At 65.6% G+C, this 27,617-nt stretch overlaps 4 protein-coding genes across 6 annotated transcripts; 1 reads left to right on the plus strand and 3 right to left on the minus strand.

Annotated features, from left to right (window-relative positions):
* Positions 1-43: 43 nt before the first annotated feature.
* Positions 44-5,519, plus strand: EEF1AKMT4 (EEF1A lysine methyltransferase 4). The gene is made up of 3 exons (XM_037407594.1): positions 44-267; positions 1,123-1,406; positions 3,851-5,519. The coding sequence occupies exons 1-3, from the start codon at positions 96-98 to the stop codon at positions 4,151-4,153; spliced, it is 759 nt and encodes a 252-aa protein (XP_037263491.1). The 5' UTR covers positions 44-95; the 3' UTR covers positions 4,154-5,519.
* On the minus strand, positions 5,424-9,362 carry CAMK2N2 (calcium/calmodulin dependent protein kinase II inhibitor 2). The gene is made up of 2 exons (XM_037407595.1): positions 9,090-9,362; positions 5,424-6,576 (listed from the first exon to the last, which is right to left on the minus strand). The coding sequence occupies exons 1-2, from the start codon at positions 9,256-9,258 to the stop codon at positions 6,506-6,508; spliced, it is 240 nt and encodes a 79-aa protein (XP_037263492.1). The 5' UTR covers positions 9,259-9,362; the 3' UTR covers positions 5,424-6,505.
* Positions 9,363-14,891: 5,529 nt separating this feature from the next.
* On the minus strand, positions 14,892-18,879 carry LOC119156887 (mitochondrial ubiquitin ligase activator of nfkb 1-A-like). Its single transcript, XM_037407293.1, has 6 exons — positions 18,799-18,879; positions 17,621-17,846; positions 17,080-17,219; positions 16,749-16,836; positions 16,545-16,665; positions 14,892-16,357 (listed from the first exon to the last, which is right to left on the minus strand). Exons 1-6 carry the CDS (start codon positions 18,877-18,879, stop codon positions 15,661-15,663), a joined length of 1,353 nt encoding a protein of 450 aa, XP_037263190.1. The 3' UTR covers positions 14,892-15,660.
* ECE2 (endothelin converting enzyme 2) lies at positions 17,876-26,917 on the minus strand. Of its 3 annotated transcripts, none has more exons than XM_037407590.1 (19): positions 26,794-26,835; positions 24,967-25,056; positions 24,434-24,578; positions 24,011-24,226; positions 23,783-23,907; positions 23,504-23,650; positions 23,360-23,425; positions 22,981-23,169; positions 22,418-22,560; positions 22,173-22,287; positions 21,807-21,917; positions 21,517-21,615; positions 21,346-21,423; positions 21,034-21,137; positions 20,609-20,719; positions 20,212-20,279; positions 19,376-19,566; positions 19,199-19,294; positions 17,876-19,085 (listed from the first exon to the last, which is right to left on the minus strand). In XM_037407590.1, the coding sequence occupies exons 1-19, from the start codon at positions 26,833-26,835 to the stop codon at positions 18,909-18,911; spliced, it is 2,313 nt and encodes a 770-aa protein (XP_037263487.1). In that variant the 3' UTR covers positions 17,876-18,908. The 3 variants fall into 3 exon arrangements, 2 of the variants coding, with proteins under 2 accessions (XP_037263487.1, XP_037263488.1); XM_037407591.1 differs by having other exon boundaries at positions 18,909-19,085; positions 24,967-25,053; positions 26,794-26,917; XR_005107360.1 differs by lacking the exon at positions 17,876-19,085 and adding an exon at positions 19,970-20,028 and having other exon boundaries at positions 19,200-19,294; positions 26,794-26,917.
* Positions 26,918-27,617: the final 700 nt, after the last annotated feature.

Genomic DNA, 27,617 nt, shown 5'->3' on the forward strand with positions numbered 1-27,617 from the left:
CTCAGGACGGTGCAACCGCCGGGGCCGGAAGTCGCACGTGGGGGCGCGGGCGGCACGTGGCACCCGGTGCTTACCCCCCCGCCGCCCCGCCCGGTATGGACCGGCGGCGCGCGCCCGCCGCTAACCGCCGCTACCGGCAGCGCCGCTTCTGGGACGCGCTGTACCGGCAGGAGGGCGCCGAGCCCCGGGAGTGGCTGGGGGGGCTGTCCCGCTTCCTCCCGCAGCTGGAGGCCGAGCTGCGCCCCGGTGACCGCATCCTCGTCCTCGGTACGTGCCCGGTGGAGGGCGGGCGGCGCTGGGGGGGTGCCGCCGGTGGGTGCGCTGGCACCGGCCGCGAGGGGGCGGTGTGGCACCGGACCGGTCACCGGGCGCCCGGCCCGGCAGGGCGGCTACGCTCCCGGGGCGGCGCGCGGGGACCGGTATCGCCGCCCCACCGTGCCCCGGGCGGGCGGGCTCACTCCCGCCGGGCGGCCGGGATTAGGCGGGTGTAATCACCGATCCTGTTAGCGGATCAGCCGCCGCCAGCTGCGCTTAATAGCCCCCAAATCCGCCCGCCCTCCCCCCGCCGGATCCCCCCCGGGATCCCCCCCGCGGGGCCGCTCCCTGTGCCCGCCGCACCGGGGGCGCCGCGTCCCGCTGGGGCCGGCCCGGCACCGGCTGGGCAGGGTGCTGCACCCCCGGGGGGGGCGCTCCTCTGTCCCCCCACCCCGGTTAAGCTCCCCCAGATGCTGCGCGCTGGCCCTGTTGGGGGCACGGCCAGCTACTGCAGCACCGCACACCGGGGGGAGAGCTGGGGATCCCCCGCACCCCTCCCCTGCATTCAGTGCCTGCAGGGCCACCGGCACATCCTGCCCCAGACCGGGGGTTGGGGGGGATCCCCTGCGCAGGGGCCACTGTCACCCTGTGGTCCTGCAGGGCCAGGACCCCAAAGCACTCCCTTTGCCGGAAGGGGGTAATTAAGAACTAGCCCAGCATACACTAATTAGCGGCAAGGCCATGGCCTGCTCCCCATTTAGCTGCCCAGCCCATCCTCACCCTTCCCTGGGTCTGAGGGCAGGGGGTTGGGTGCCAACAGCCCTGCCATGGGCACCCCGAGCCCCGGCTGAGCCGTGCCCCACGCAGGCTGCGGCAACAGCGCCCTGAGCCACGACCTGCACGAGCTGGGCTACACCGACGTCACCAGCATCGACTTCTCCCCGGCCTGCATCGACACCATGCGTGCCCGCTACGCCCGCTGCCCTGGCCTGCGCTGGGCCGTCATGGACATCCGTGCCCTGGCCTTTCCTGACGCCACCTTCGACGTGGTGCTGGAGAAGGGCACCCTCGACGTGCTGATGGTGGAGGAGACCGACCCGTGGGACGTCTCACCCCAGGCAGCCGCCGCGATGCACCGGGTGCTGGCAGAGGTACGGGATGTGGGCAGCGGGGCAGGAGGTCACAAGGTGGGCTCCATCCCCTTTTTGAGGGGCTGTGGGGTGTAGAGCACCTCCTCACCATCCTACTTCCCTGGGGATCCCCCAGCCAGTGCCTGTGCCCCGCGCAGTTGGTGCTACCTCTGCTGCTAATCCTGCAAAGGGGCACCTGAGGGGCTCCCCGCACCCCTGGGGGTGGGGGACCCACCCCATCACCCTCTCCCCAGGGCGGCAGATGGAGCAGGGTGCATCCCTGGCGGCTATGGGTCCGTGTTGGGATGCTAAGTGACCACCTCCTTTATTTGCACTCTAAGTATGGTGGGATGGGGCAGTAAAAATGGGCCCCATCCCGGCATGGGTGGCTGTAGGAGCACCCAAGGGTGCTCGGAGGGGACCCAGGGACACACACTGAGGTGGCCTTGCCTGCCCAGGGCAAGGTGATGACTGCAGGATCTCGTTTGCCGGAGTCCCCATTGTCCGATCCAGGGTTGTCATGGCAACCCCCGTCAGCATCGACAGGGCTCTGGCGTTGTCATGGGGATGGGCGATGCCTCTGGGCACGATTAATTGGTGGTGGAGGAGGCAGGGGCCTGATTGAACCTGCCCTGGCATGGAGGTGTGGGTCCTGGCAGTCTCCCTTGCCCTGCGGGAATAACTGCAAGGATAATTAATTGCTGCGCCTGCTGGGAGGGATGCTTGTGGCTATTGCCCCCACCCCGCCTCTGCTCTTTCCCCCACCGAGCCTGGGAGGGAGCAGGACCCCAGGTGCTGCAGCCCGTGGGGCTGTCCTTGCCATCCAGGTGCTGCCTGGCCAGCACTGCTGCCTGTCCTTGTCATTTGGCCAAATGATGAGGATTTAGTTATTTTTTTTCCTTTTTTTTTTTTCCCCCGTTTTAATCCCCCGCTCAATCCCTGCCCTCCCCCTGCATTGCTGGGTGCTGGCCTCCGTCCGCAGCCGGTCCCCACTCTCATCATTCCCAGAGGGATTCGCTAGGTCTTCCCACCCACTTGGTCCCTTCACAGGGGTCTGGCCGTGGCCAGCACCTTCCTCCTTACCCCCATCCCCCTTCGCCAGGATGGGGGGAGACACAGGGTTTTCACAGCCTCTGTCTTGCTCTCCCTGTGGGGGGATGTAAAGACCCAAAAATCTGCCCTGCCCGCAGGGATGCCCCAGGGACACCCCTGTCCCAGTGATCGGGGGCAATGGGGCGGGGAGGACAGTGCCGGAGGGAGAAGCAGCCCCCTCGCCCCCCCCTGCACCGGCTGGCGGATGGGAAGGTTTCCTGTGCCGGTCTCTAAGCAACGGCCGTTAGTGCTCTATTAAGGAGGGATGGGATGTGGGGATGTGGGATGCCTCGCTGGGCTCCAGCAGGAGATCCCTGCCTGCCCCCAGCCCCCGGGGACACCCCTTGTGCCTGTCGGTTGGGAGGCTGTGGAATCTTTCCAGGACGGATGCATCTGGCGCGTTGCAGGAGGGATGCTGAGCTGGGTGCCGGGCGGGGATACAGGGAATTGCCATCCCCTTTTCCTGGCCAAAACCACTAAAGATCTTGTTCAAAAGCCACCACCGCATTCGGGGGACACACACAGGCTGCCTGTCCCCTCTGTGTCCCTGGCCCCAGCCAGCGCTGAGCCATGGAGCTTCCCAGCAGGATTAAACCAGAGCTCGGGAACCCCCCCTTGGCCCCAGCCCTCTCCCTGCCGCAGTGGCTCCCTGCCCTGGCCTGGGAGGGCTCTGGGGGTGTCCCTGCCGGCGGCAGGGTGCTGCGGGGGGGGCAGCTGGGGGGCTGGCCACCCGCCCGCCCCGGGCGCTGCCTTTGCATGCCGAGCACGCGAGCGCTGGCCATAAAAGCCTTTTGACATTGGATAAAGCCAAGCAAGAAAATTGATGTTCTTTTCCATCCTGTTAGCGGGGGCTTAGTTCCAGCGGGGAGAAAATGGTGATTAAAAGGGTCGAGTCCTTTCACATCCAAACACACACAACCCAACACCCCCCCCGCCCCAGATGCTGGGGGTTGGTAGGGATGTAGCACTGGGTGCCCTGGGGAGGGGGGTGGTGATGGAATGGGGGTTCTGCACTGCTTGGCGGGGGGGCGGGGGGGGGCTGTGCCCAGGAGGGTGAAGCCTTTCCCAGCCCCAAGGCTGGGTCTCTGTGCTGTCTGCTGGGGATGGGGGTGAAGGGTTTTGGGGTGTAGGGAGAGGTGGGGTGTGGGTACCCCTGTTCCTCATTGCTGCTGGGCTGTGGGTAGTCTGGGGACATGTCAGAGCTGTGGAGGGTGTCTTGGGGTGGGGGAGAGGGAGAAACTGCAAGGTTAGGGCAGGAGATTTGGGGGGGCCATGGGCTGGAGGGGGGATCACTGGGGATGGGGCTATCTCTGCCAGAGGGGGTGAACCTCACTGTGTCCCCCCACACCGTCCCGGTGGTTCTCCTGCCGCAGGTGAGCCGGGTGCTGCGCCCGGGGGGCTGCTTCATCTCCATCACCTTTGCCCAGCCCCACTTCCGCAAGCCCCACTACGCCCAGGAGGCCTTCGGCTGGTCCCTGCGCCACACCGCCTGCGGGGACGGGGACACCGGCACCTTCCACTACTTTCTCTACATCATGCGCAAGGGGCAGCCCCTGGACCCCCACGACCTGGCCCTGGGGCGCCGGCTGCACCAGCCCCCCCCACCCCCTGCCCCCCCCCCACCCTCTGCTCCCCCAGATGACGACGAGGACTATCTCCTTGCCATCCAGCTGTGACCCGGGGGGGCTTCCCCAGTGTCCCCCCACCCAATAAAGCCTTAAGCTGCTCCACCCTCATGGATGGGAACAGGGAGCCAGTGCGTGCCCCCCCCCCCCCCGCAAGCTGCCCAGTGATGTGAGTAATGGGCGAAGGGGGGGAGGGGGTTGGCCTTCTCCCAGGGGACAGCAGGATGCTCCGGGGAGCGGGTGATGCTGTGCCCCCTCCTGGCCCTTCCCTCGCCGGGCTGGAGAGCAGCCAGAGCTCGGGGCTTTGCGGCTGGTAATGAAACCAAATCGGGTTTAATTCCACCCATCCATCTTGCGGGGAGTGGTTCCCTGCCTCCCCCCCCCCGGCCAGCCAGCTGGGCTGGGGGCAGGATGGGGGGGGCAGGGGGCAGGGTGATGAGGGGGGGGTGCCTGCTGCCCCCCTGCCTCTTCCTGCACCAGGACCCCTGGACCACCCACCTTGGCCATGTGGGTGTGCAAGGGCACTGTGTCCTTGTCACCCTCCAGCACCAGCCGGGCAGCGAGGGGTCCAGGCTGCGATGTGCCAGTGTGGGGCTGGGGGCACTATGGGGCACGTGTGCAGGCAGGGTGGCATGTCTGCCCCTGTCCCCCTGCTCCTGGCTGCGGTGACAACCCCGATGTGCCAAACATGCCTGGCCTGTGTCTGCCCATGCCTGGGGCCAGCAGCCCAGTGACATGTGTGTGCCAGGGCTGGTGACACACGTGTGCCGGGGCTGGTGATGGGCATGCCATTGCTGGCAGGGCTGGCTGCATGTGGGTGCCAGTGTGGTGGGTGCACATGTGCCACCAGGGTGTCCCTAGGGGCTCTTTGTGCACCAAACCCCCGCCCCCAGCGTGGGCAACAGAGGGGACCCCTCCTCAGAGGGACAGCGGGAACATACCAGAGAGGTGTGAGCTGCTGGGCTGCTATTTCTGGTGAAAGGCGTAAGTGGGTCAGCCGGTGGCTCCCCCCACGCTGGGAGCTGGCGAAGGACTCTGGGGTCAGTCCCCCCACCCCCGCCATGCCACCCCATCCGCAGGCACCCCAAAAACCAGCTGGCGCCTGCGAGGGATAGAAAGGAGCAGGCAGCTGCGGCCTCGCCTCGGTACATGAATGTATTTTATTCATTGCATTTTGTTCACCAGTACAGTGAAAAATGGCATTTAAATTTACAATGGATCATTCGTAGAACATCATGACACAAGTATCTTTTTTTTTTTCCTTTTTTTTTTGTTTTTTTTCCCTTTGTTTTGTTTTTTGTTTGGGGTTTTTTTTGTTGTGTTTTTTTGCGTCGTTGTCTCCATAAATGCCACTCGTAGGTTATTGAAAAAGATGACGAGTTTCTCATGCACATCAGACCCCCCCGAGAAGCTTCTTAAAAAATAAAATTAAATTAAAGTACAAAATTAAAAACAACGACTCAGGCCGGTCCCTGCCCTCCCCACTTCCCCCCCCCCCCCCCTGCCCCGGCCCCACACCCTCGAGCAAGGGGCAGCACCGGGACCCCCTGGCACCCGCAGCCCCGGTGGGCTCTGCCCCAGTGCTGCTGGGGGGGACACGCTGTGGTTGCCGATGGTGCTGCCAAACCCTCTGGCCGGTCCTGCTGCCAGCGGAGGGGGGGGTCAGGCTGGGGGTCCCCGCTCCCCTCCCCCCTCCTTTGGCTTTCCTTGCACTCCCTCCATCACTCTCGCCCCCCCCCCCTTTATTTTTCCCCCTCGGTTTTTTCTTTTTTTGTCTTTTTTTTTCTTATGGAAAAAAATATGAACCTTTTTTTTTTTCTTGTTTGTTTGTTTGTTTTCCCGATGCGGTTATTTCGACATCTCAACGTCAGCAGATCGTTTTTAACAAAGATTCGGATATAAAAATACAAATATGAGGAGTTTCTGTTTAAAAAGAAGCGTGCCGGAGTGGTGGGGCTGACCCTCGGCCCCAGGACCGGGCTCCCGGGCCACCAAGCTCATGCAAAAAACGATGGAGCAAAAAATGTCTCTGGACAGCAGCGCTCCCCCCCTGCTCGTGGGGCCGGGTCTGCCCCGGGATTTGGGGACCCCCCGCCAAGGAGGATGGGGGGGGGAGGTCACTACCCCCCCCCGGGGAGGAGGGGGGGTCTTTGCCCAGGGTGGGGGGGCTGGGCGGGTTGTCCCAGCCCCAGGGGAGGCGGAGGGGTAAAGTGCATGGCTCGGGGGGGGGGGTGGGGGGGGGTGGGTGGTGGTGGTGGTGGCCGCAGAAACCCCCTCCGGGCCGGGGAGGGGGGGCACGGGCATGGCCTCCCCCTCCTCGTCGGCTCGGCAGCCCAGCCAGCATGCGGGGCCGGGCGGGCTGGGAGCGGGCACGGCCGGCGGGTCCTGGCGGCGGGTCCCGGTTTACACCCCCGGCGGCGACTTCTCCGTCATGCCCTTGAGCACCTCGTCTATCCGGTCATCCTCGATCACCACTGCGGGGACAGGCGGGGGGCCGTGGGCGAGGGGACTTGCACCCAGCCGCTGCCCCCGCCCCGGCCCCTCCCCCCCCAGGGCTCCAGCTGTGCCCCCCAATGCTGAGGAGCGGGACAAAGGGGTTCGGGCGGGTGCGATGGCGGGGAGGGGGGGGAATCGCCCCCCCAGCCCGGCTTGGGTAGGGGCAGCATCCCCCCTGCAGCCAGCAGGCTCCTTCTGGATGGGTGGTTGGGGAAGGGGGGGCAGGAACAGACCAGGAAGGACCCCCCCCTCCTCTCTGCGGCAGGCGCTGATGAGAGCAACAGGACTGGAATGGGTAATGACCCAGCGGGGGGGGGCACCGCCAGCTCGGCGGGGGTGGCAGCCAGACCCCTGTCAGCATCACCCGCTGCGCAGGACACCCCCACACACACCGTTGGCATCACCGTCAGGGGAGCTGGACAGCCCCCCGTCATCACGGCGGGCTGCACAGACCCCCACCATCAGCACCACCACTGGGGCTGGACAGGCCCCTTCAACATCCCCCTCCAGAGAGCCCCCCCTCAGCATCACCTGCTGAACAGCCCCCCCCATCAGTATCACCAGTGGGAGGCTGGACAGACTCCCATCAGCACCACCATCGAGGGGCTATACAGACCCCCGTCCCCCTCAACAACATCACTGGCTGGGCAGAGCCCCCCATCGCTGTCATCCCCAGGGGCAGAGGACAGACACCCCCCCCTCCCGACATCACTACCGAGTGGTCAGCAACCCCCCCAATCACCACCCTGGGGGTGGATTGGCCAGATACCCCCCCCCCCCACTATCACCAGTATCACTGGGAGAGCAGCCACCACCACTACGGTGGGAGAATCCCCCCACCCATCACCCCCAGCGGGTTCTGCTGAACCCAGCTACCACCACCGCAGAGGGGGGGCAGGTGGAGCAGCCTGGGGTGTATTTGCGCTGGGGGGGGACTCTGTTCCCCGCTTTTGCCCCTGAAGCTCAATGAGGGGTGTTTGCTTGTGGAGGTCCCCCAAACAGGTGGAGGCTGCAGGGGGAAGGCAGGGGCCATTCTCAGGGGTCCCCAAGGCATCAGGGAGGATCAGCGGTGACAGATCGGGGCGCAGGGGAAGGGGGAGTATCTGTTTGGGTCTTGATGGAAGCAGAGGAGCTGCTGATTTTGGGGGGGGGGGGGTGTGTGTCTCTGTGTCAGGTAGTAAAGCTGGGGGGCCAGGACACAGACAGGTTCATGGAGTCCTGGGGGGACAGTAAATCAGAGGGGGTGGGAGCGTGTGTGTGGGTGTTTGTTGATCAGCATTGCCAGCAGCTGCTGATGGGGGTCTCTGCAGCAGGCAGGAACATGGAGGGAGAGAGGTTTATGGGGCTATGGGGGCAGTTCCTGGAGATGACGGGGGGGGGGGGGGCTTGTTTATAGGGAATGATGGGGGGCAGCCCGAGGGGATGTGGGGACAATCCCAGGGGTACTGAGGAGCAGTTCTGGGGGGTACCAGGGGCACTTGCAGAGGTGCTGGGGGGCAGCTCCAGGGATGCTTGGGGATAGTCCCAGGGGCAGTCCCAGGGATGCTGCAGGGTAGTCCCCGGGGGAGCCCCGGGCTGCAGGGGCTGTGGGGCAGCACTGGGGGGACAGCGCTGGTGTCTGGAGCTGAGGGGGAGGGGGGCCTGCGGTTCTGGGGCAGTGCTGGGTGCCAGGCGCAGAGCTGGGATTCCTAGGGATGGTGCGGGGCAGTGCTGGGGATGATGTGGGGCAGAGCTGGAGATTTTGGGGGCAGTACCAGGGGACAGTGCTGGGGATGCAAGGCAGAGCTAGGAGTCCCAGGGATGCTGTGGGGCAGCGCTGGGGGTGTAAGGAGCCAGTGCCAGCAGTACTGGGGATGCTGTGGGGCAGCGCTGGGGATGTAAGAGCCAGTGCTAGTGGGGATGCTGTGGGGTGATGCTGGGGATGTAAGAGCCAGTGCCGGCTGGGATGCTGTGGGGCAGTGCCGTCGGTGCAATGGCAGAGCCGGGTGTCCCGGGGATGCTGTGGGGCTGTGCCGAGGATGCTGCAGGGCAGATCCCGGTGATGTCGTGGGGCTGAGCCGGGGATAGTAGGGCAAAATCGGGGATCCCAGTGATGCTGTGGGGCGGCGCTGGGGATGCAAGGGCCAGTACCGAGGATGCTGCAGGGCAGAACCGGGGGTCCCAGGGCAGAGCCAGGGATGCAGGGACAGATGCAAGGGTCCCGGGGATGCCATGGGGTAGCGCCGGGGATGCCAGAGCCAGGGTCAGAGATGCTAGGGGTGCTGCAGGGCAGATGCGGGTGTCCCAGAGCAGAGCCGGGGATACAAGGACAGATGCGGGGGTCCCGGGGATGCCGTGGGGCAGCACCGGGGATGCCAGAGCCAGGGTCAGAGATGCCAGGGATGCTGCAGGGCAGACGCGGGGGTCCCGGGGACGCCGTGGGGTAGCGCCGGGGATGGCGTGGGGCTGAGGCGGGGGTCGGGGTGGGCAGAGGCGGGGGGTCGGGCGGTACCTCTCTTGGCGCGGCCGATCTGTCCCAGCTTGGGGGGCCGCTTGCCCTGGTTGCCCCCGAAGAAGGCGTTGGTGTCCTGCAGGCGGCAGCTGAAAGGCAGCTCCCCCGCCTCGGGCTCGGCGCCGTAGCGGCCCACCTTGTCCTCGCCGTAGGGCAGCACCTGCGACATGGCGGGGCCGAGCGGGCCGAGCCGCGCCGCGCCGAGCCGGGAGCCGGTCTGCGGCGGCGGCGGCGGCGGCGGGGAGGAAACCCGGGCGGAAGGATGAAGTCATGCATCCGGGGGGAGCGGGGACCCCCCCGGCGGGGGGCGGCTCCGGAGCGCCGCGGCCCGGCCCGGCCCGGCCGGGACAGGGACAGGGAGCCCCGCGGCCGGTGCCCGGCGCCAGCCCGCTTGAGATGGGGACCCTCCCGCCAGCCCCTGCCCCGTCCCCAGCGCAGGATGGTCCCCCCCCGCGCAGCCTCGCCGGGGCCGTCGCCCCAGCTCGGGGGTGCCCCTGAGCACGGGGTGCCCCAGGGGAGCGGGGAGCCCTCGGCACGGCCGGACACCTCCGGGTCACACAGCCGAGGACCACCAGGCACAGCCGGGACCTCCTCCCGGCGCACCCAGGTGATGTCAAAGAGACCCCCCAGCAACCCGCTCAAAATCCCTCACCCAGCTCCCAGCCTCCTGCAGCCCAGCAGGCTCAAGCCCCCCAGAAACCCCGGGCCAGCTCCCAGCCCGGGTCTCCCCATCCCAATTGTCCCCAGCCCCCCACTGGTGCCTCTTGCCCAGCACCCATCGAGGCAGCACCCCCCACAGCCCTTTCCCCAGCCTTGGCGTCCCCCCTTGGAGCCACCAGCCCCTGCCAGTCCCCTTGGCCCCCCATATGTGAGTCCCTGCACACATGTGTGCATGTGTTTGTACATGTGTGCCCATCACTATTTGCAGGACTGTGGGGGCCACAGGCATGTGATTCTGCAGGTACCCATCAGTGTGGCCCATGTGGGGACTGTGCCCGGGGACACCCCTCACCCCACGGTTTGGGGCTCTCTGTGGACAAAGGGGAGGGCTATCCCCCACAGGGACCTGCCATGGGTCAGCAAGGAGAGACCTATGAGCGTGGCCCCAGTGCCCCCAGAAAGCCCTGTTTGTGTCCCCTCTGCACACCCCTGCCCCAGACCCACCCTGGCCCTTTCATCCTGTATTTTCCACTGCCAGGGCAGGGATTGCACTAATTGGCATCGGTAGCCCTGAATGACCTCACCTGGGACACACCCCCCACCCTGGTCACCTGGGGCTGGGGGGACTATTTAAGCTCAGGTTGGGACCGCTGCTTCTTGCCTGAGCTGTGGGTACAGGCCTGGCCCCTGGACCTGGCTGGCCCCTGGACCTGGGGATGATGCTGGTGGTTGTGGCTGGTTGGGGAGGACCACCTTGTCATGGGGCAGCCCTGTTCCTGCTGCTCCCTCACATCCAGGCACCGCTGCTTGTGTGGGTGTGCTGAGCTGCAGCAAAACCAGAGCCCTGTGTGAGAAGATCACTTGCCAGCCCCATACTAACCCCATGAGACTCTCTCTCTGGGTGCCTCAGGGGGGCAAGAATAGGGTTTTACAGGCAGCCTTGTGATCCATCTCTCCATGCCAGCATCTCCACGGCCTGGGATCTGGTTGAAAGGTGCTGTAGAAGAGCATCAGCTGGGCTGGTCCAAGCAAGAGGGCAGGTACTTCTATTTCAGGAAGACCCAGCCATGCCTTTTGCTTTGTGCCCTGCCCTGCAGAGCACTGGTCCCTGCTGTTCCCTCCCAGAGCAGGGATGGGGCAGTGGTGCCTGCTTTCCTGGCAAGGCAGTGCCTTTATTCCTGCTTTTGCTGGGGAACCAGCTTGAACTTTTTCATGTGACAGCTTCTGCTCCTGCAAAAAGCACCTGGGAAAATAGGCAAGAGGCCCACGCTGAGATGTGGCCTGCTTTTCCCATCGCCAAGCCCACGTGCCACTGCCCGTGGGCAGGGACCGGCAGGCCATGGCACACGCGGGGCCGGGAGTGAGTGAGAAGAGGAGCAGATGGGCTGTGTGGGATGTGAGCGGGGTTGGTGCTGCACTCTGGGAGGGTTTCCAGCCTGGCAGGCTCCTGGGGAGAGGCTTGTGAGGGGTCACCCTGGGAATGGCCCTCCTTATCCCACACCTGCACCTGTATCTATCTGTACGGTGCCTTGCACCCAGGGGAGCTGCCTGGCTTGGCTGTGGGGTGGGGGTTCTGTGGGGCTGGCTGGGGTTTGGGGGTGGCGGGGGACCCTCTGCCCAGCCAAGGCAGGAGGAGGGGTGGATTTCATGCCAGCACAGCTGGGCTGTAGGTGGGACAGGGCAGCACTGTGGCCCTGGGCACTGCACCTGCTTGGGTTGTCCCTAGTCTCTGGCTCCCCAAGGATGGTGCATCCCTGGGGATGGGGGTCAAGTGGGTACTAGGGATGTGAATGTGGCTGGGTGGGCAGGGGCGTGCAGGAGGGACCCCACCCTCACCCCTGCCAGTGCAGGCTGCATCCCCCGTGGTGAGCCAGACCACACACCCTCCTTCCCCTGGCTCTCATCCCACCTTCATTATCCGCCTTTTAGCAGCCACCTAATCTCCTTTCTCGCTTCCTTTGCAGCCTTTTGTCCAACACAAAGCCGGCTCCAGCGGGTAGAAGGGGCTGTGGCAGTGGGAAGCAGGTGGTTCTTTCTGCCCTGGCTCCTTCAACCAGGGCTGCAGGCCTTGAGGTGGGGCACCTTGCAGGTGATGCAAGGGGCTGGGGGCGAGCTGTGATCCCCCTGGGGTGGGCATAGGGCAGGGGGCACGCAGCCAGGTTCCCAGCCAGAGCAGGGCTGGCGATGGAGATTGCACTGCACTGCCTGGTCTTGGGTGATGCTCCAGGAGTCCGCTGGTGCCTGCTGTGACCCAGCCCCACAGCTGGATGCTGCTGGACGCAGGTCCTGAACCCTTGGTGGGGATTTGGGTGCTGGCTCCGGGTGCTGGGATGGAGGTGAGGTGTTTCTGTGCAGCTACTGGTGCTTCAAGCGGTTTTACAGTGGAGGAATGCCCTATGTGTGCACAAGCGCCTCGTGGTAGAGCACATCCTGCCCAGGCTCTGCAGGGACGCCTGGGGCAGCTGGAGTTGGGCTGGATGGGACCCCGGCTGGTCCCTGAGGCCTGGCAGAGGTGGAGTTGGTGGTCTGACAGGCAGCAGCTGGATGACAGGGAGCCTGGAGGAGGCAGGAGGCATCAGCCACCAGACTCAGGGCTTTCTCTGCTACAGGTCTGGGAGCCACCACCTGGGGCTGGGGGTGCTGGGGCTGGTGCCACAGGGCTGGGGGCTGCAGGGGTGTGCCTGGAGGCCAGCATGGGTGGCTTCAGCTGTGCTGCTTCCATCCCTGCAAGAAATATGAAATGGCTCTGCAACAGTGGTAACCGTGGCCTGGGGAGCCTCACTGAGCTGCTGGCACTGCTGCCGTCTTGAAGCCCCCATCCCCAGGGCAGCACAGGGGACTGGTGAAGGTCATTGACGAGGTTAAAATGTGTCCAGCCTTGGCTATTGTCGCTCTCGGTAGCCAAAGCCAAGGTGGGGATGCTGCTGTACATGCTACCTGTGCTGTAGTCAGGCACCTCCTTTCATGGGTGTTTTGGGGGAGCGGAAACGCCACAGGCTGGGTGTTGGCAGTGGGATGGCCATGCCTGCTGATGGCTGTGGTGGCCCTTGTCACTGTAGTGAGGAGATGTTGGGGGACAGGCACCCTGCTCAGTAGCTGTGCTGTGGGTAAGCCCAGGGCAACCATGCAAGAGCAGTGTGTTCCTTGCCCTGTGCTGTCCCTGCTGCTGCTGATGTGGAAAGATGAGGCCAAAAAAATCTCTCCCTGGAGGGACAGCACCTTTCCCAGGGAGGAAGGTACTAGTGAGATGGGCTTGCCTGTCCCTGTGCACAGTCTGGCTTCAGGAGAGGGGTGCTCCGATTGTAAGTCAGGGCAGGTGGAAGGGGGATGGCATTGTCCCCATCCCTCCACGAGCTGCCCAGGGCACAGCTGTGGCCCCAGTGATGCCAGGACTGCATCTGAGCAGATGGGGCACCCCCAGCATGCTGCCTGGGGCTGGGGCTTCACGGGGGGTCCGTGGACAGGGCTGGGGTGAGGGGAGAGCAGGAGGATGGGGGATGCCGACCCCGCTGAACGGAAGAACAGCCCTGCTGAGGTGTGAGGCTCCATCCTCATCTGTCACCACATCTCTGGTCACCATGACAACAGACAAGGAGGCAGGCAGGAGCAGGCTGGCAGCCCTGGGGGGCATGGGTGGGGGCCATGGGCATGGGCTGGCACCCATGGGGACCATGTGGAGGGAGGGCAGTTGGCAGGACAGCTGGATCCCTCCTGGGCCTTGGGTGGTGGGGAGGGAGGCTGGGCAGGGCTCAACACAGGCGTTGTGAGCTCCCCACTGTCCTGCTCCCGACTGAAAATCGGAGGGGGGATGGACACAGGACAGGACAGCAGGTTCGTCCTGGGGCGCAGGCGCTGCGGCACGGCTGGGCAGCCCCTGTGCCGAGTGGTTTGGCACAGCAAGACTTTGGCTGGCGGTCTCAGCGGTTGAGTCACGCTGCTGCCCAGAGCAGTGCCAGGCAGGGCTGCTCAGCGAGGTCTGTGTGTCCAGGCCACTGCGGGGCTGGTGGCCTCCCAGGGGTGGCAGAGACCCGAGGCATGGTATAGGGTAGGGCTGTGCCCCAGTACAGCGTGGCAGGAGGGATGCACGTGGTGGCAGCCTCCCTGTGAGCCTCCAGCACAGGGGATGCATTCCCTGCCCCAGGGACCCTTAGCACCCGTGGGGACAGAGGGGAGCAGGTGGCTGCAGGTCTCTTTCTAGCTGTCCCCATCCCTGGCTGGCTGCTGGGCCCCAGGGAACAAGGCGAGCAGTCTCCAGCAGCACAGGCACCCCCCACCCTCCCCGGCCCATGCGCCCACTCGCGCCAGCAGCTCTTGGCACGCGGGCAGTGTGTTCCTGGCAGCCCAGCCCTCTCCCATCTGGTATTTATCTCCTTCCCGAAATCCCTCCTGCTGCGGGGGGGATGCCTGGTTCCGGGGGGGACCCGGCCCCACTGCTCACTCTGCAGCATCAGTCACCGTGCTGCCATAGCGAAGAGGCTGAGCTGAGAGACTGGGGGAGGATGGTGGTGGTGGTGAAGGAAGGGACCCCCCCGCCCCCACACACCTCAGCCCAAAAATCCATGGGAGTTCCAGAAGGCTTCACTGGGTGCTCCAGGGCATCACAGCTGGCTGTGAGCCCTGAGGGCAACACCACAGGGGCACCTTTGCCCCAAGCAAGCTTCCAGCCCCGAACTGGCACCAAAGGGGGCCACTCCCCCAGGGAGGGGGCACATCATTCTCCCCCAACCCCAATGCTGCCTTCTGGCTTCCAGTGGCCTGCCAAGCACAGTCATGTCTGTCTGTTCCCCACCCCCAAATCCTGGGTGCCCCAAAGCCGCAGGAGCCAGGAGAGCCCGTAGGTTGCCTGGGCAACTGCAGCCAGGCATTGATGGGGAGCGGTCCAGGGGAGCAGTTGCCATGGAGACCAGAGGAGCGCAATTGCCTTGGCAACAGTCCTGTGTGTGTGTCCTCCCCCTGCGGGGCTGTATCCTGAGGAGGTGCACCCCAACCGGGGGTCCCCTGTCCACCAACGGTGAGTGTGCACCTGGGCCAGCTCCCCGGGTGGGGAGGGAAGTGGTGGTGCCCCACCGCCCTGTGGGACAGCCTCGGCTCCCAGCACGTCCCCCCAGTCCCGACTTAATGGTGCAAAGGAAGAGGCGAGGCTGAGCTCCACTCCTTGGCTTTATCACTCCACACAACACCACAAACTGCTCCTGCACCCAGTCCTGGCTGGGAGGCAGGCAAGAAAGCTGGCTGCAGCAGGACCAGATGTGCAGGTAGGCTCCAGGGCACCTCAGAGCTGTTCTCCCATGCCAGGAGAGCCAGGACCTTATGGAGGGAGATGGAGGGACACTGTCCTCCTCCTCAGGCGGCAGAGCAGCTGGTGAAGGGGCATACTTCATTGCCATCAGTGCCTGGGTGCCCCCCCCAAGTCTGGGCAGGGGCACACGGACTGTGGGGGAGGACAACAGTGGCACCAAGGCGTGCCACTGCAGTGGCTCAGAGGGGTTGGATCTCTGTTACCCCACTGCCCCGGTCTTGCCCCTGCCAATCTCCACATAAAGCTGCACACTGGAAAAGCAAAACAAGGGAAATGTCCTGTGTGGCTTTAGGAGGGTGAGGGCTGAGAAAGGGGCATGGATCAAACAGCTGGTAGCCAAAGGAAATGCCCCAGCGTGGAGCAGGGGACTCTGCTCCTCGACTCAGGCACTGAGTACGTTTCCCCCAAGCCTTCATGTTCATGGAGAGGTTCCTCTGGCAGATAAAGGGAGGATAAGGAGGCTGATAACTCCGAACTGATTGGGGGGCACACCAGGACCCCTCCCTCCCAACAGGAATCACACAGCTGCACATGAGCGGGCAGCTGAGATTTCTGCAGGTTCCAGGCTGGTGTGGTTTGCACTGCCCCTCCCTGGGCACCCCCGAGGTGCTCTCAGGCCTGGTAGAGAGGCACCACGCGGTCAGTGGGCCCCCGGCAGATGGGGCAGAGGCGGGCGGGCAAGGCCTGGAAGCAGCGGAAGCAGCAACAGATGTGGCCACAGCCCAGAAGGACACAGTCACGGGGCCGTGTCAGGCAGATCACACAGGAGTCCTCAGGTCCCCAGTCCCCAGCCTCCTCCTCATCCAGCTCCTTGTCCTCAGGCTGCTGCTTGAGGCGGGCACGGCGGTAGGCACGGCACAGGGCGTGCAGGAGGACAGCCAGGCCCGCTGCGGCACACAGCATGGCCACCCCCTTCCAGAGCCCACTGGCCGACTCCATCTCTGCCAGTACCGTCTGCCAGTCCCCCAAGCACAGGAAATACTCGCCCCCCTGGGCCGGTGGCTGGAGGTGCAGGGAGCCGTCGGGGTGTAGGGCCAGCTCCCCAATGCCCGTCAGCCCGGCCCCCACCCGCAGCATGTCCTCTGTCTCCAAGATGCCCTTGGGCTTCTCTCCGCTCAAGTACTGGCCCAGTAGGTCGCGGAAGCCGTGGGCCGGCTGCTGGAACCGCTCATACACTGTCTCCAGCGGCAGGCAGACAGCTCGGAGTGGGCTCTCCACACTCACCTGTGTCACCGCCTCAGTGTACGGTGAGGCCAGCAAGAAGGGGACAGTGTAGACCTGCTCTGAGAGCACCCGCTCGCTTTCACTCCTGCAAGCAGAGAGTGCAGTGCTGGGATGCAGACAACACAGAGGAACCCTGAGCTCCTGGGGCTGAGCCAAGGGTAGGGACTACAGCTTTTAACTGAGCTGCTTTCTGCCACCCAAGTGGCCCCAGGGGATGGGGGTCTGGACCCACTGGTGCAAGCCCACCCCTGCTGTCACCTCCAATTGCTCACCAGCTACGGGCCAAACTGTTCCAGATCAGCCGATGCTCTTTTAGAAGCAGTTTCTGAATCACGCCCTGCAGCCCCTCATGGTAATGGCTGGTCAGCGCAGCCTTGGCTGGCAGCACTATGCCTGAGGACCAAGGGGGATGCATCACAGGCAAAAGAGAAGAGCCCGGCCCCTTCCCCTGGTGTGGGGCTACAGGGTCTCCTTACCTTCCAGGGCAACGTAAGGCAGGCACCTCCCATCAGCCGCAGACACCAGTGCTGGTAAATCGTCATCAACCTGGAGTTTTGGGGCCTCCTGGAAGAGCATGGGCTAAGCGTGAACACAGGCTGCGGGAGATGGTCTGGGTCATGCATGGGTGTGTGGGGATCTCTGGCAGGATATGATCTGCCTGGCCCTGGGCATCGTGACATCAGCAGAGGATGCAGCAGGCTGCAGCCATCAGCGAGGTGCACCCAAATCAAAGGCTATGGTCCAGGCAGTGTAGGGCAGCGGGGAAGGGACAGCGGGCAAAAAGGAGCACCTGAGGGACAGGGCTACCTGTATGCGTGCCACAACTCTGGCTTTCTTCCTGTACAGGTAGTAGCAGAGGCCGGAGAAGGCGAGGCTGGAGCCCAGACATAGCAGCTCCCCAGGCGTGATGGGTGGTGAATCCATGGTGCCAGGCTCGGGCAGTATGCCTGCAAGGTGAGCCTGTTGGCTGGGGGATGGGGCTGTGTTGGCCCAGAGGCAGGGATGTCCCAGTGCCCCCTGTCCCCAGGGGACCGACTTCCCACTGCTCCTGTCAGGGCCAAGCCTGCCAGTGGCCCCAGCCTGGAGCAGTTCAGCTCCAGCACCCACAGGTGCCCGGCAGCCCTGGCCCGACCGAGCACCCCTGGCCCAGTCTGGGCCCAGAGGTGCCCGCCTTGCTCTGCACCCAGGATCGCCCCGCGACCCAGCCCCGCGACACAGTCTGGGCCCTGCCCACAGGGTCCCACCCTGCCCGGCCCCCCCAGTCCGGGCCCGGCCCCCCCGGCCTGGCCCGGCCCCAGCTCCCGGCTCGGCCGCGGCCCCTTCAGGGCCGGCCCGGCCCCGCCGCTACCTCTCACGCTGGCCGGCCCCGCTGCCCCCCGTGCCCCCCGAGGCCGGAGGCGCCCAGGCCCGGACCCTGGCCCGCCGCGCTGCCTGCTGGGAAATGGAGTGCGGAACCCGCTGAGCGGCGGCGGCGCGGCGGTGTCCGGAACTACAACCCCCAGCGTCCCTCGCGCCGAACTACAGCTCCCGTCGGGCCTTGCGCTCGCCCCGGCAGGACTACGACTCCCGGCGGCCTTTGCGCCCACACCTCCGCCCCTTCCCCCCCCCCGTGGCCGAGCCCCCCCGGGCTGGCGGGTCCCGGTTCAACGGCGGGGTGCAGGGCTGCGGGACCGGGCAGGTCCCAGGCGCTCCGCAGCGGGGGCTCGCCCGCGGCCTGGCCCCGGGGCAGGATGGGGTCACCCGCGCTGTCATCCCTGCCTGGGGGGGGGCGGTGGGACCCCTCGGCTGGCCTTTGCACCGGGGGCACCCCGCCGCGCTGGGGCTGGGCCGTGGCCCTGGGCCTGCCCCGGCCCGGCTCCTGCCTGCCCGCAGCCGCCCCCGGTGCCCCCCCGCACCCCGCAGCCGGCAGCACGGCCTCCCCCGGTGGCTGCCCCCCCCCCCCCCCTTGGGGTGCCCCGTGTCCCCCATGTCCCCCGGGTTCTGACTCGGCCTCTGCTCCAGATCCCATCTCCCCCACCCCGACAGCGTGAAGGACCCGCAGCTCCCGGAGTAAGTGGAAACTGCTTTTATTTGTTAAATAAATTTAGCGACAGCCACCCACAGCTGAAGGCACCAGAGCCCCCGCTGCCGCCCGCTGCTCCCAGCAGAGGTGGATGGGGAAGCCAAGCCGGATCGGTGGGGGGGCAAGGGCGGAGAAGAGCCCGGTAGCCCCCAGCCTCCATCTCTGGGGGGCCGGAGGGCTCGGCTCTAGTGCTCTCCCTGGGACCACTCGGACCTGCCCGCCCCAGGGGTGGACACAGCGCTCCGGGGACTGGGCTGTGCCCGTCTCTAGGACATCAGGGCTGGGGGGCAGAGCTGCGTTTTGGGGGTGCTACGGCTTCTCTGCCAGCCGTGCCCGGCCCCAGGCTGTGGATGGGGGCTGCGGTGGGTGCCCGCTGTGGGGCCAATTGTGCTGGGGAGAGGGGCAGTGGTGGGGCGAGGAAGTGTGCAGTGTGTGCACAGGGGGGGACCACGACGGAGGGGGACCCAGAGGGTGGCCCCGCTCTGCCCGTGGGCCAGCTCCGGCAGCCGGTGAGGGCTGGGGGGCGGGGCACAGCAGAGCATCATCCCCGTTGTCCCCAGCACCCTCCCCGTCCCTACCAGACCTCACAGTGCTTGCCGGGGTTCATGGGGGAGCCCAGGGGGCAGCCAAAATGTTCGACAAAGTCCTGGGAGTTGCTGAGGGTGCCGATGACACGATACTTGTCGGGGCTGTGGGGGTCGGTCACCAGCCCTTCATGGGAGCTCTCAGGCGTCCGGACAGAGCACCACACCTGATGGAGCGGGAGCAGCCTCAGGGACAGAGGCAGAGCTTCCCCCCCAGGCAGGATAGGGGGATGTGGGGTGTCTCCGAGGGGCCAGGGGAGGGATGGTGAACCCACCATACCTGCGCAAAGCCCACGAAGAAGAGCTGGTGGTTGGTGAGCCCCAGGGCTGGCAGGCGCTTCTCCTCCCCGTTTTTCTGCAGCCAGGATTTGTATGCCTGCGGGAGAGGCACTCTGAAGTCCCAGAGAGGGACAGACAGGCACAGGGGTCCATGTCCCCTCAAGACAGTGGCACTCACATTGTAGGCTGCCTTCAGCCCGCCATTGTCAGCGATGTTCTCGCCCAGCGTCTGCCGGCCATTGACCTTCTCATGGTGGACAGTGTAGCGGCCGTACTGCTCCATCATGCATGCCGTCCGGTTCTTGAAGGCCTCCAGGGAGGAGTTCTGCCACCATGGCCGCAGGTTGCCTTCCTTGTCATACTCCCGCCCTGTGGGACCGAGCCATGCGATGGGACCGGGGGACACCGGTCCTCTACAGAGCCCCCGCTGCAGGGGGTCCCAAAGCAGGGTGGGGTGCAGTGTGGACAACCCCAGGGGACACCGGGAACCTGGCACCTTGGGTCCATGCCCAGGGAAGATGATGCCCCCTAGCCCCTGCTCTGGGCAGGCTCTGGCTGGGACTCAGCTATGCGCTTGGGTCCCCAGCCATCCCCTGCTGCATCCCCACTGTCCCAAGATGGATTTGTCATGCCATATTCCCCCATTGACCCCATCTCAGCTCCAGGACTGCAGTGAAGGCGCAAAGCAGAGTGGATGCAAGAGGGACCCGCTCTGCACCCCACAGGGAGGAGGATGAGGAGGGGGCCGGGGCTGCAGACACCGTGTTCTCACCAAGCAGATGGAGCGAAAGCTGCACAGAGAAGCCGAGGGGAGGTATCGGCAGGTGCCACCTGGGGAGACAGGACGATAGAAGGTGGGGGTGGCCAGGGGAGCACGAGCACGCATGATGCAATGAATGGCAAAGCGGGACCCCTGTGTGCCCGTGGCACCCCCTCCCCACGCTGAGGGCAGGGGGCTGGAAGGGGACAGGAAGGTGGTGGGGATCGGGGCCAGCGCTGCCTATGGGCTCTCACCTTGGTCATCAAACGCATGGGTCAGCTCATGCCCCATCACCACGCCGATCCCACCGAAATTAAGGGCTCTGTGGGGCCACGGGAGAGAAACAGGTAAGTGCAGCAGGGTGGTAGCGTTGCAGCCTGCCCATGGCCCAGGCACCCCATCTGTGTCTGGGCACCTGGCAAGACTGCTCCAGTTGGCACCCAGCTGGCAGTGAGTCCTGCCAGGAACACTGGTGGCCCCACAGGGACTTTGCAGGCTGTCTTGGCTGCAGGTTGTAAAGCCTTGAGGGACCACGAAGCCCCGCAGGGCTTTGCTTCACGATTGTAGAGGGCTCTGTGGGGTGCTGGCCCTGATCCAGCCCGTGCCCCCCCACCCCTAGAAGATTGCCCCCTATCCCCATGCCAGGCTCACTTGGGGTGGTTGCGGGCGTAGAAGGGAGCCTGCAGGATGCCAGCAGGGAAGACGATCCCATTCTTGGTGGGGAGGTAGTAGGCATTGACAGTCTGCGGGGTCATGCTCCACCTGGGGCAGGGAGGTGGGACAGGGGACAGGCAGGGATGTGTCCCCTCTCCCCCCAACCCCAGCACCCTCCTGTGCTGTCTCCCACCATGGTCCCCTGTGCTGCCCTGCCTGGGACTGGCACTTTTGCCTCCTCCCCATGACCAAGGGACCCTGTCCGGGGTACAAGCCAGAGCCACCATGGGTGACCTACAGTGCTGTGCCACCCCATGAGGAGGACCTTCCAGTGAACCAGAGCCACCCAGGCCATGCTGGGGATGGTGCTGTGACAGCATGCCAGTGTCACATCCCCTGCCCTCCCACACCCTCCCCCTTACTGGTCACGGTTGGGAGGTTTCCGGAGCTGGTCGGCCATCACTTTGGCAGAGAAGTTGTAGAAGTTGAGCATGTTCTGGAAGAAGGAGTCCTCCGAGACCTCATACTGGTGAGGAAGAGGAGGGATGAGGAGGGGTCCACAGGGGTGGTTCCCCCAACCCTGGTTAGGATGTGCTCAGTGCTGGGGTGGCTCCTCTTAATGCCCCATCCCAAATGGGTCCCTCAAAGAGGGACATCACCCCACCATGAGGGCCCCCAGGGCTTGGCATGAGCAGGGACCAGACCCCCTTCTCATGAGCCGGGTGCCCCCCTACCCCATCATAGACATCGTCCAGCTCCTTGTTGTCCAGAATGAAATCAGGGAAGCCGATCATGTCATAGATGGCATCCGCCTGCATGGGGAGAGGCCCCAGCAGTGAGATGGGGTTGGAGAGGCTTACTGGGACAGGGGGAGGTCTCCCACCCACTGCCCTCTCTGGGGTCACCTTCTCCTTTGCAGCCTGCCTGGTCTTCTCATCCATCCAGTCCAGTTGGTCCAGGGACACCTCAAAGGCTGCCCGGATCTCGCTGATCATCTCCTCAGCCTGGGGAGGGAATAAAGCCCACCCCCCCGCCACAGCCCCTCAGGCATGGACCAGGTGGGCAGGATGTGACCTCCCCGGAGCTGGGGGTCCCACTTCCTGGCTCCCCGCCTTCCAGCCCTGGGGGTTGGGGGTGGGAAGGGGGGTTCCCACAGACAGTGATGGGGAGGGCACGGGGACAGAAGTATCCTCACAATGGCCTTGCTGTCCCGGTCGAAGGTGGCTTTGACGAAGAGGGAGCCCAGGGCAAAGCCCAGTGTGTCATCTGTGTTGGAGATGCAGGTTTGCCAGCGGGGCGTGCAGGACTGTGGGAATGAGATGGGGGGGTCTGTGAGACCCCCAGCTCCCTCCCCTGATCCCCCTCCTTCACTCAGCCTGGCTCTGCCCCCTCCCCAGGGGGGAGATGCTCAAAAGCTAAACCCTCATCCCAAAAGATGATCCCTGGGTTCCCTCTGCAGCATCCAGGGCTCAGCATCCCAAGGGCATCCCAAGGGCAAAGGTGGTCCTGGCTGCTTCCAGGCTGGGGGAAGAGGGGGCTGGTCCCAGGGCCCCCACATTACCTTTCTGGTGCCGTAGAGTGTCTCCAGCAGTCTCTCCTGGGCCGTCTCGAAGCGCTGGTCCAGGCTGGAGGCTGTCTTCTGCACCAGGTTCCAGATCAGGTAGTTGTTCAGGATGCTGCAGGGGCAGAGAGACACCACGGCTCACCACGATCCATGGGGATGCCCCAGCTCCCAAGCCACTGGTGTGTCCCCGTCATGAGGGCAGCCCCAAACAGGGCATGACTGGGGGCTCACAGGAGCCTCACCTCCTGTCGGTGCCATTGATGAGGTCGGAGACCTGCTGGAGATAGGTGTCCCCATACACCACCACAGGCTCAGTGTCCGCCAGCTCCAGTGGGGCCAGGGCATAGGACAGGTAATCCAGCCAGTCGATGGCGGGGGCGAGGGCCTGGAGGGAACATGGGGATGCAGCACTCGGGTGCTTGCACGGCTCTGTCCTGTCCTACTCAGCACGGGGGGATCCCTCAGGGCAGGGGTTGTGCTCCCCCAGAAGGTCCCAAAGTCCATCACCACCCCAGATCCTTTCTCTGCCCCCAAACACCCCTCCTGTGGCTCCCCACTGCCCTCAATGCTGCCGGACAAGGAGGGGATCCCAAGACACACCTCCATGCAGGGTGGCAGCTCCCCCCAAATCCTAATGACCCAGGGGATGAGCACCTCACTCCAGCACCCAGTGCATATCCCAGAATGGACAGGACTGCTTGGGGTGTCTGGGGGGAATGGATGATGACAGCAGTGGGCACCCACCCCTCGGTGTCCCTCTGCACAACCTCCCCTTGCAGAGGGGTTTTCCCCAGGCTGTGCCTACCTGCAGCTCGGTGATGCTCATCTTGTGGTAGATCTTCTCGTCGTCCCGCCGCTCAGCCTGGGGCACGGTGATGTTGGCCAACTGGGTTTCGAAGTCCAGCACTTGCTGCATCTGTAGGCGGGTGGGCTCCGGGGCTCCCCCCAGCAGTGTGCCCAGCTCTACCATGTAGTCCAGGTATGCTGCCAGGACCTGGTGGGACACCAAGCTCTGCCTCAGCGCTGGCCGCAGCTCATCCCTAGGGGGTTCCAGCTGCTGCCTGGCCCCTGTGCCACCCAATGGGCAGGGTGCAGGTGACAGGTTTGCCCCAGCACTGCTCGCACGCCATTGCTGTGGCGTTCCTCTGATCATTGCCAGCAGCATGCCTGGTGCCCAGCCTCACCCTCTCGTTGGCGGTCTTGTTCAGGTAGTAATCCCGGGATGGGAGGAAAAGCCCCGACTGGTCCACCTGGAGGGAGAGAGGGGCAGCATGGGCAGCCCAGTGCCCCCCCCAGTGCCCGTTGCCCCTCAGTGCCAAGGTGCACACCTGGATGATGTTGCTGTTGGAGCTCTTGGAGTCCGCACCCACGTACACTGTGAAGAAGGGAGTCGCCCGGTATGTGCCTGACACCATCTTGAGCACCTCCATGAAGCTGGTCTGGTTCCAGGAGCCAGTGATGTTCCACCCCCCAATCTGCCGGCAGATGGACCTGGCACCTCATGGAGGGATGGGGTCCACCCCCAAGGGCTGCTCCCTCCCCAGTTACATGGGGGACGTGCCAGGCTGAACCCCGCCAGCTCAGCTCACATGGGAATGGCCGCCCACCTTGTCGATGAGCTCCATGAGGGGCTGGGAGCCCAGCTCCTCTATCCTCTGCTCCTTGAGGCAGGACAGGTAGTACCTCTGCGTCTTCCGCTCCGCCTCGCTGCTGGAGTTGAAGGTGGCGTTCTCTGCAGGAGGCTGCGGGTCAGCCCCAGGGGCACCAGAGCTCTGCCCGACCGTGCCTAGAGGTCACCCCCGCTGGTGGCTGTGACCGCCCCCCCCAGCGCCCACCTAGGAGATGCTTCATGATGGCCTGGTTCTGGTCCCAGATGCTGTTGAAGGTGCTCCACTTGGAGCGCCCATTGGGCAGTGGGTTCCGCTTGATCCAGCCCCCACACGAGTACTGGTAGAAGTCTTGGCAGGGGTCTGTCTCTGCATCCAGGGCCTCCAGGATCTTGCTGGCAACCCGGACACAGGCGTCCGTCAGGCACGTGCTGTGAGAGGGATCTGGCAGGGAAGGCATGCCCGGGGCTGTTGCGTGTGCCAGGGGAAACTGAGGCACGGAGCGGGGCTGAGCCTTGCCTGCACTCTGGGGTGGGCAGAGCACCTGGAGCAGGAGCCCCAGGCTGACCCGTCCCCCTCCATCCTGCCATGTGCCCCCCGGGTGTGGGGACACCACAGCTGCCCCAGCAGGGCCGCAGGGCTCCTCCCTACCTCTGTGGTACTGGATGGCCAGGGCGATGACAGCAACGCTGAGCAGCAGGGCCAGGGAGACGGTGACGGCACAGAGCACCAGCTCCAGCTGGCTGCGCGAGGCCAGGCGGCTCAGCAGTGGCCCCGGCCCCTTCCGAAACCCCACCTGGGCAGGAGCAGGACCTGCCATCGCACCACGGGGGGATCAAACTGCGCCGCTCCCCCTTCCCTCCCCTATCACTCCCCAGTGCCTGGCTCGGCTGCGTGATGAGGTGGGGACCAGGGCATCCATCTGTGGGACCCAGGGCACCAGCCCCAGCAAGCCGGTGGTGGGTGCTGGCAGCCCCCCCAGCTGCAAGGAAGGACAATGGTCCAGGCACACTCTGCCGCATTTTGGCTGCCTCCCAGCACGTCCCTGGGGACAGCCAAGGCTGGCTTGGCTCCTCGCCCTGCTCCTGCTGCCCACCCGGCTGCAGGCAGGCTCTGGCTGAGGGTGAGGAGGGGTCCCAGGGAGGATGGAGAGGGGAAAGATGGAGGGGCCAGGCAGACCTCACCTCCACGCTGTCGGGAGAGGTGCTGCCATCCCCTGCCGGCTCTGCCCCCTCATCGTCCTGCAGTGTGGCACGCTTGTAGTTGGGCATCTGCTGAGGGAGGGAGTGGGCTGGGACAGGGGCATGAGGGGGGCTGCCCCTTGACCTGCCACCCCCTCTGGCTCTTACGGCAAGGGCCGGTGCCAGCTCAGCAGGTACAGGGGGGGCAGCCCCTGACCCCCCTAGGTGTGCCTGGGCCCCTCCCCAGAGGTTGTCCTCAGCCCCGGGTGGCACCAGGGAGCACAGGGAGAGCTGCTGGGGGGGGTGGGGGGGTGGCTCAGGGGCTCGCGCTGGAGCATCCCTCCGTGTCGCCATGGCAGCTGTGGCATCAGCCCTGCCGACAGGTGCCACATCGCCACGGAGATGTGGTCCCCGTTGCCAGGCAGCCGTTGCCTAGTGCTGCTGCCTTGCCCCTCCTCCCCCGCCTGGAACTTTCTATGCAGATGTGCACCGGTCTGAAACATCTGGAAGCACCTCCCACCCCATCCTGGCCCCGGGGGTGATGGGGTGCAGGGCTGAGCCTGTGGGGGGGGGGGAAGAGGGGGCACTATAGGGGTGCCAACCAGCAGGGCCGGGTCTCCTTTACTCCTGGCCTTGCAAGGCAGCCCGGCAGGGGCTGCTTGCACCGACCCAGCCGTGAGGGCTGCCAAGGACTCAGCCAAGAGGGAGGTGGTGGAGCTGAGCCAGCAGCTTTGGAGGGGGGGATGAGCAAGAAGAAAAAGCTAGAGGCTTTGGTGGACGACAATGAGCAATGCTGCTGCTTGTGAGCCATCCTTAGGCTTCAGAGTTAACGCTTTGGGTGTGTTGCAGCTCACTCTCCAGTGAGGTGGATGCCCCAGGGCTGCCTGCAGGGCTGGTGCTGGGGGCCAGGAAGAAGCTGGGGTGGGAAGGATGGATGATGGGCAGGGAATGAAGCAGAGCAGGTGCCCGTGCCCAGCTCTGCCCGGTGGCACTCCAACAGAGCAGGGAGGGGGCTTTGCCAAGGGCTGCCACACTGGGAGGGGTGAGGCTGGGATCGACAGCTTGTAGGAGCCCCACACCAGGGAGGCTTCCCAGGCACCACTGGCATTAAGAAGGATGGCTCATCACCCTGTGGGAGCCAGGCACCCCCACTGCCCTGGCACCCCGACATGCTCCTCTTCCCTCCCAGGTGGTCCTCCTCCTCCTGGGCATCAGCCAGCAGTACCCCCTACACAGCACCTCCTGTCACCCTTGAAGCAGGAGAAGGACCTGGTCCTGGGTCTCCTGCCCCCTCCATGGGGCTGAGACCCAAGGGGACAGGGCCCCCTGCTCCCTCCAGGGGTGCTGCCTGGGGGGGGGCACCGTACAAGCAGCATCAATGTACCCCGGGTGGGCTTCATGCCTCAGCATAGCAGGGTGTGTGGGGCCGTCTCTGAGCCACGCCAGCTCCCTCTCCCCAGACCCAGGCAGGGATTCTGGGGGTTCTTCCTCCTCCTTCTTCACTGCACCGTGGGGAACAGGGACCCTCCAGCCACTCAGTTCCCCCAGCCCCACGCAGCCCCTGCATCCCCCAGGCTCTCGCTCCCCGGACCCCCCCAGCCGTTCCAGCCCTTCCTCCCGCAGCTCCCCCAGCCGTTCCAGCCCCTTGAGTCCTCCAATCCCCAGGGTCTCCTCCGCCCCGGCCCCCTCCTGCCCCGCCGAGCCGCCCCCTCTGCCCCCCGACCCGGTGCCCTTCGTCCCCCCAGCTCCTGCCCCACTACCCGCCCGTCGCCCCCGCCCTGCCCCGCCGCCACCCCCGGCCCGGCCCGCGCCGCTGCCCCGGGCACTCACGGCGTGTCCGAGCTCCTGGAGGGCCACGTTCATCCTGGCCATCCCGGGCCGCCTCCCGCCTAGCTCCGCTCCCCGCCCGGGCCGCGCCGGGCCCCCGCCGCCGCCGCAGCGCCGCCTGCCTCCGCCGCCGCCATGGCCCGCACCGGCCGCCGCGCCGCCGCCACGACCGGGACCAGGACCGGGCAGGGCCGGGGCCGCGCCGGAGGGACGGACCCGCGGGGGCTGGGACCGGCGGGGCGCGGCCCGCGGACACCGGGCGGCTGGGACCGGCGCCCCGGGAGGGGCTGGAGTGGGGGCACTGGTGCCCAGCCCGATCGCACGGCTCCGCTCCGCTCCACCCGGCCCGGCCCCGCCGCCAAGGTGACCGCCGTGCGCACGGGAGGAGCCCTGCACCGGTACCCGCACCGGAGCCTCACCGGCACCACCAGCCTCACCGGCACCCGTACAGGAGCCTCACCGGCACCGCCAGCTGCACCGGCACCTGCACGGGAGCCTCACCTGCACTGGCACTGGCACCAGCACCGAAACCCCACTGGTACCCATACGGGAGCCACAACAGCACTGGCACCCTCACCAGTGAGGGAGGTGCACTGGCACCGGCTGGCACGGGGAGCAGCACCTGGGCTCACACCCAGGTTCCTGCAGCGGGCAGCGGCATAATGACACACGTGCCGACACTGGGCTTCAACACCCAGGGGGCCACCAGCACCACACAGGACCGGCAACCGGGTGGTGACAGTGCAGAGCCACAGCAACACGCTCTGCTCTGGCACCCGGGCACATCCCCCAGTGCAGCAGTGCACACCCGGGTGGGTGCACACCCA

This window comes from Falco rusticolus, chromosome 13, assembly GCF_015220075.1.
Source record: "Falco rusticolus isolate bFalRus1 chromosome 13, bFalRus1.pri, whole genome shotgun sequence".
NCBI lineage: Eukaryota > Metazoa > Chordata > Aves > Falconiformes > Falconidae > Falco > Falco rusticolus.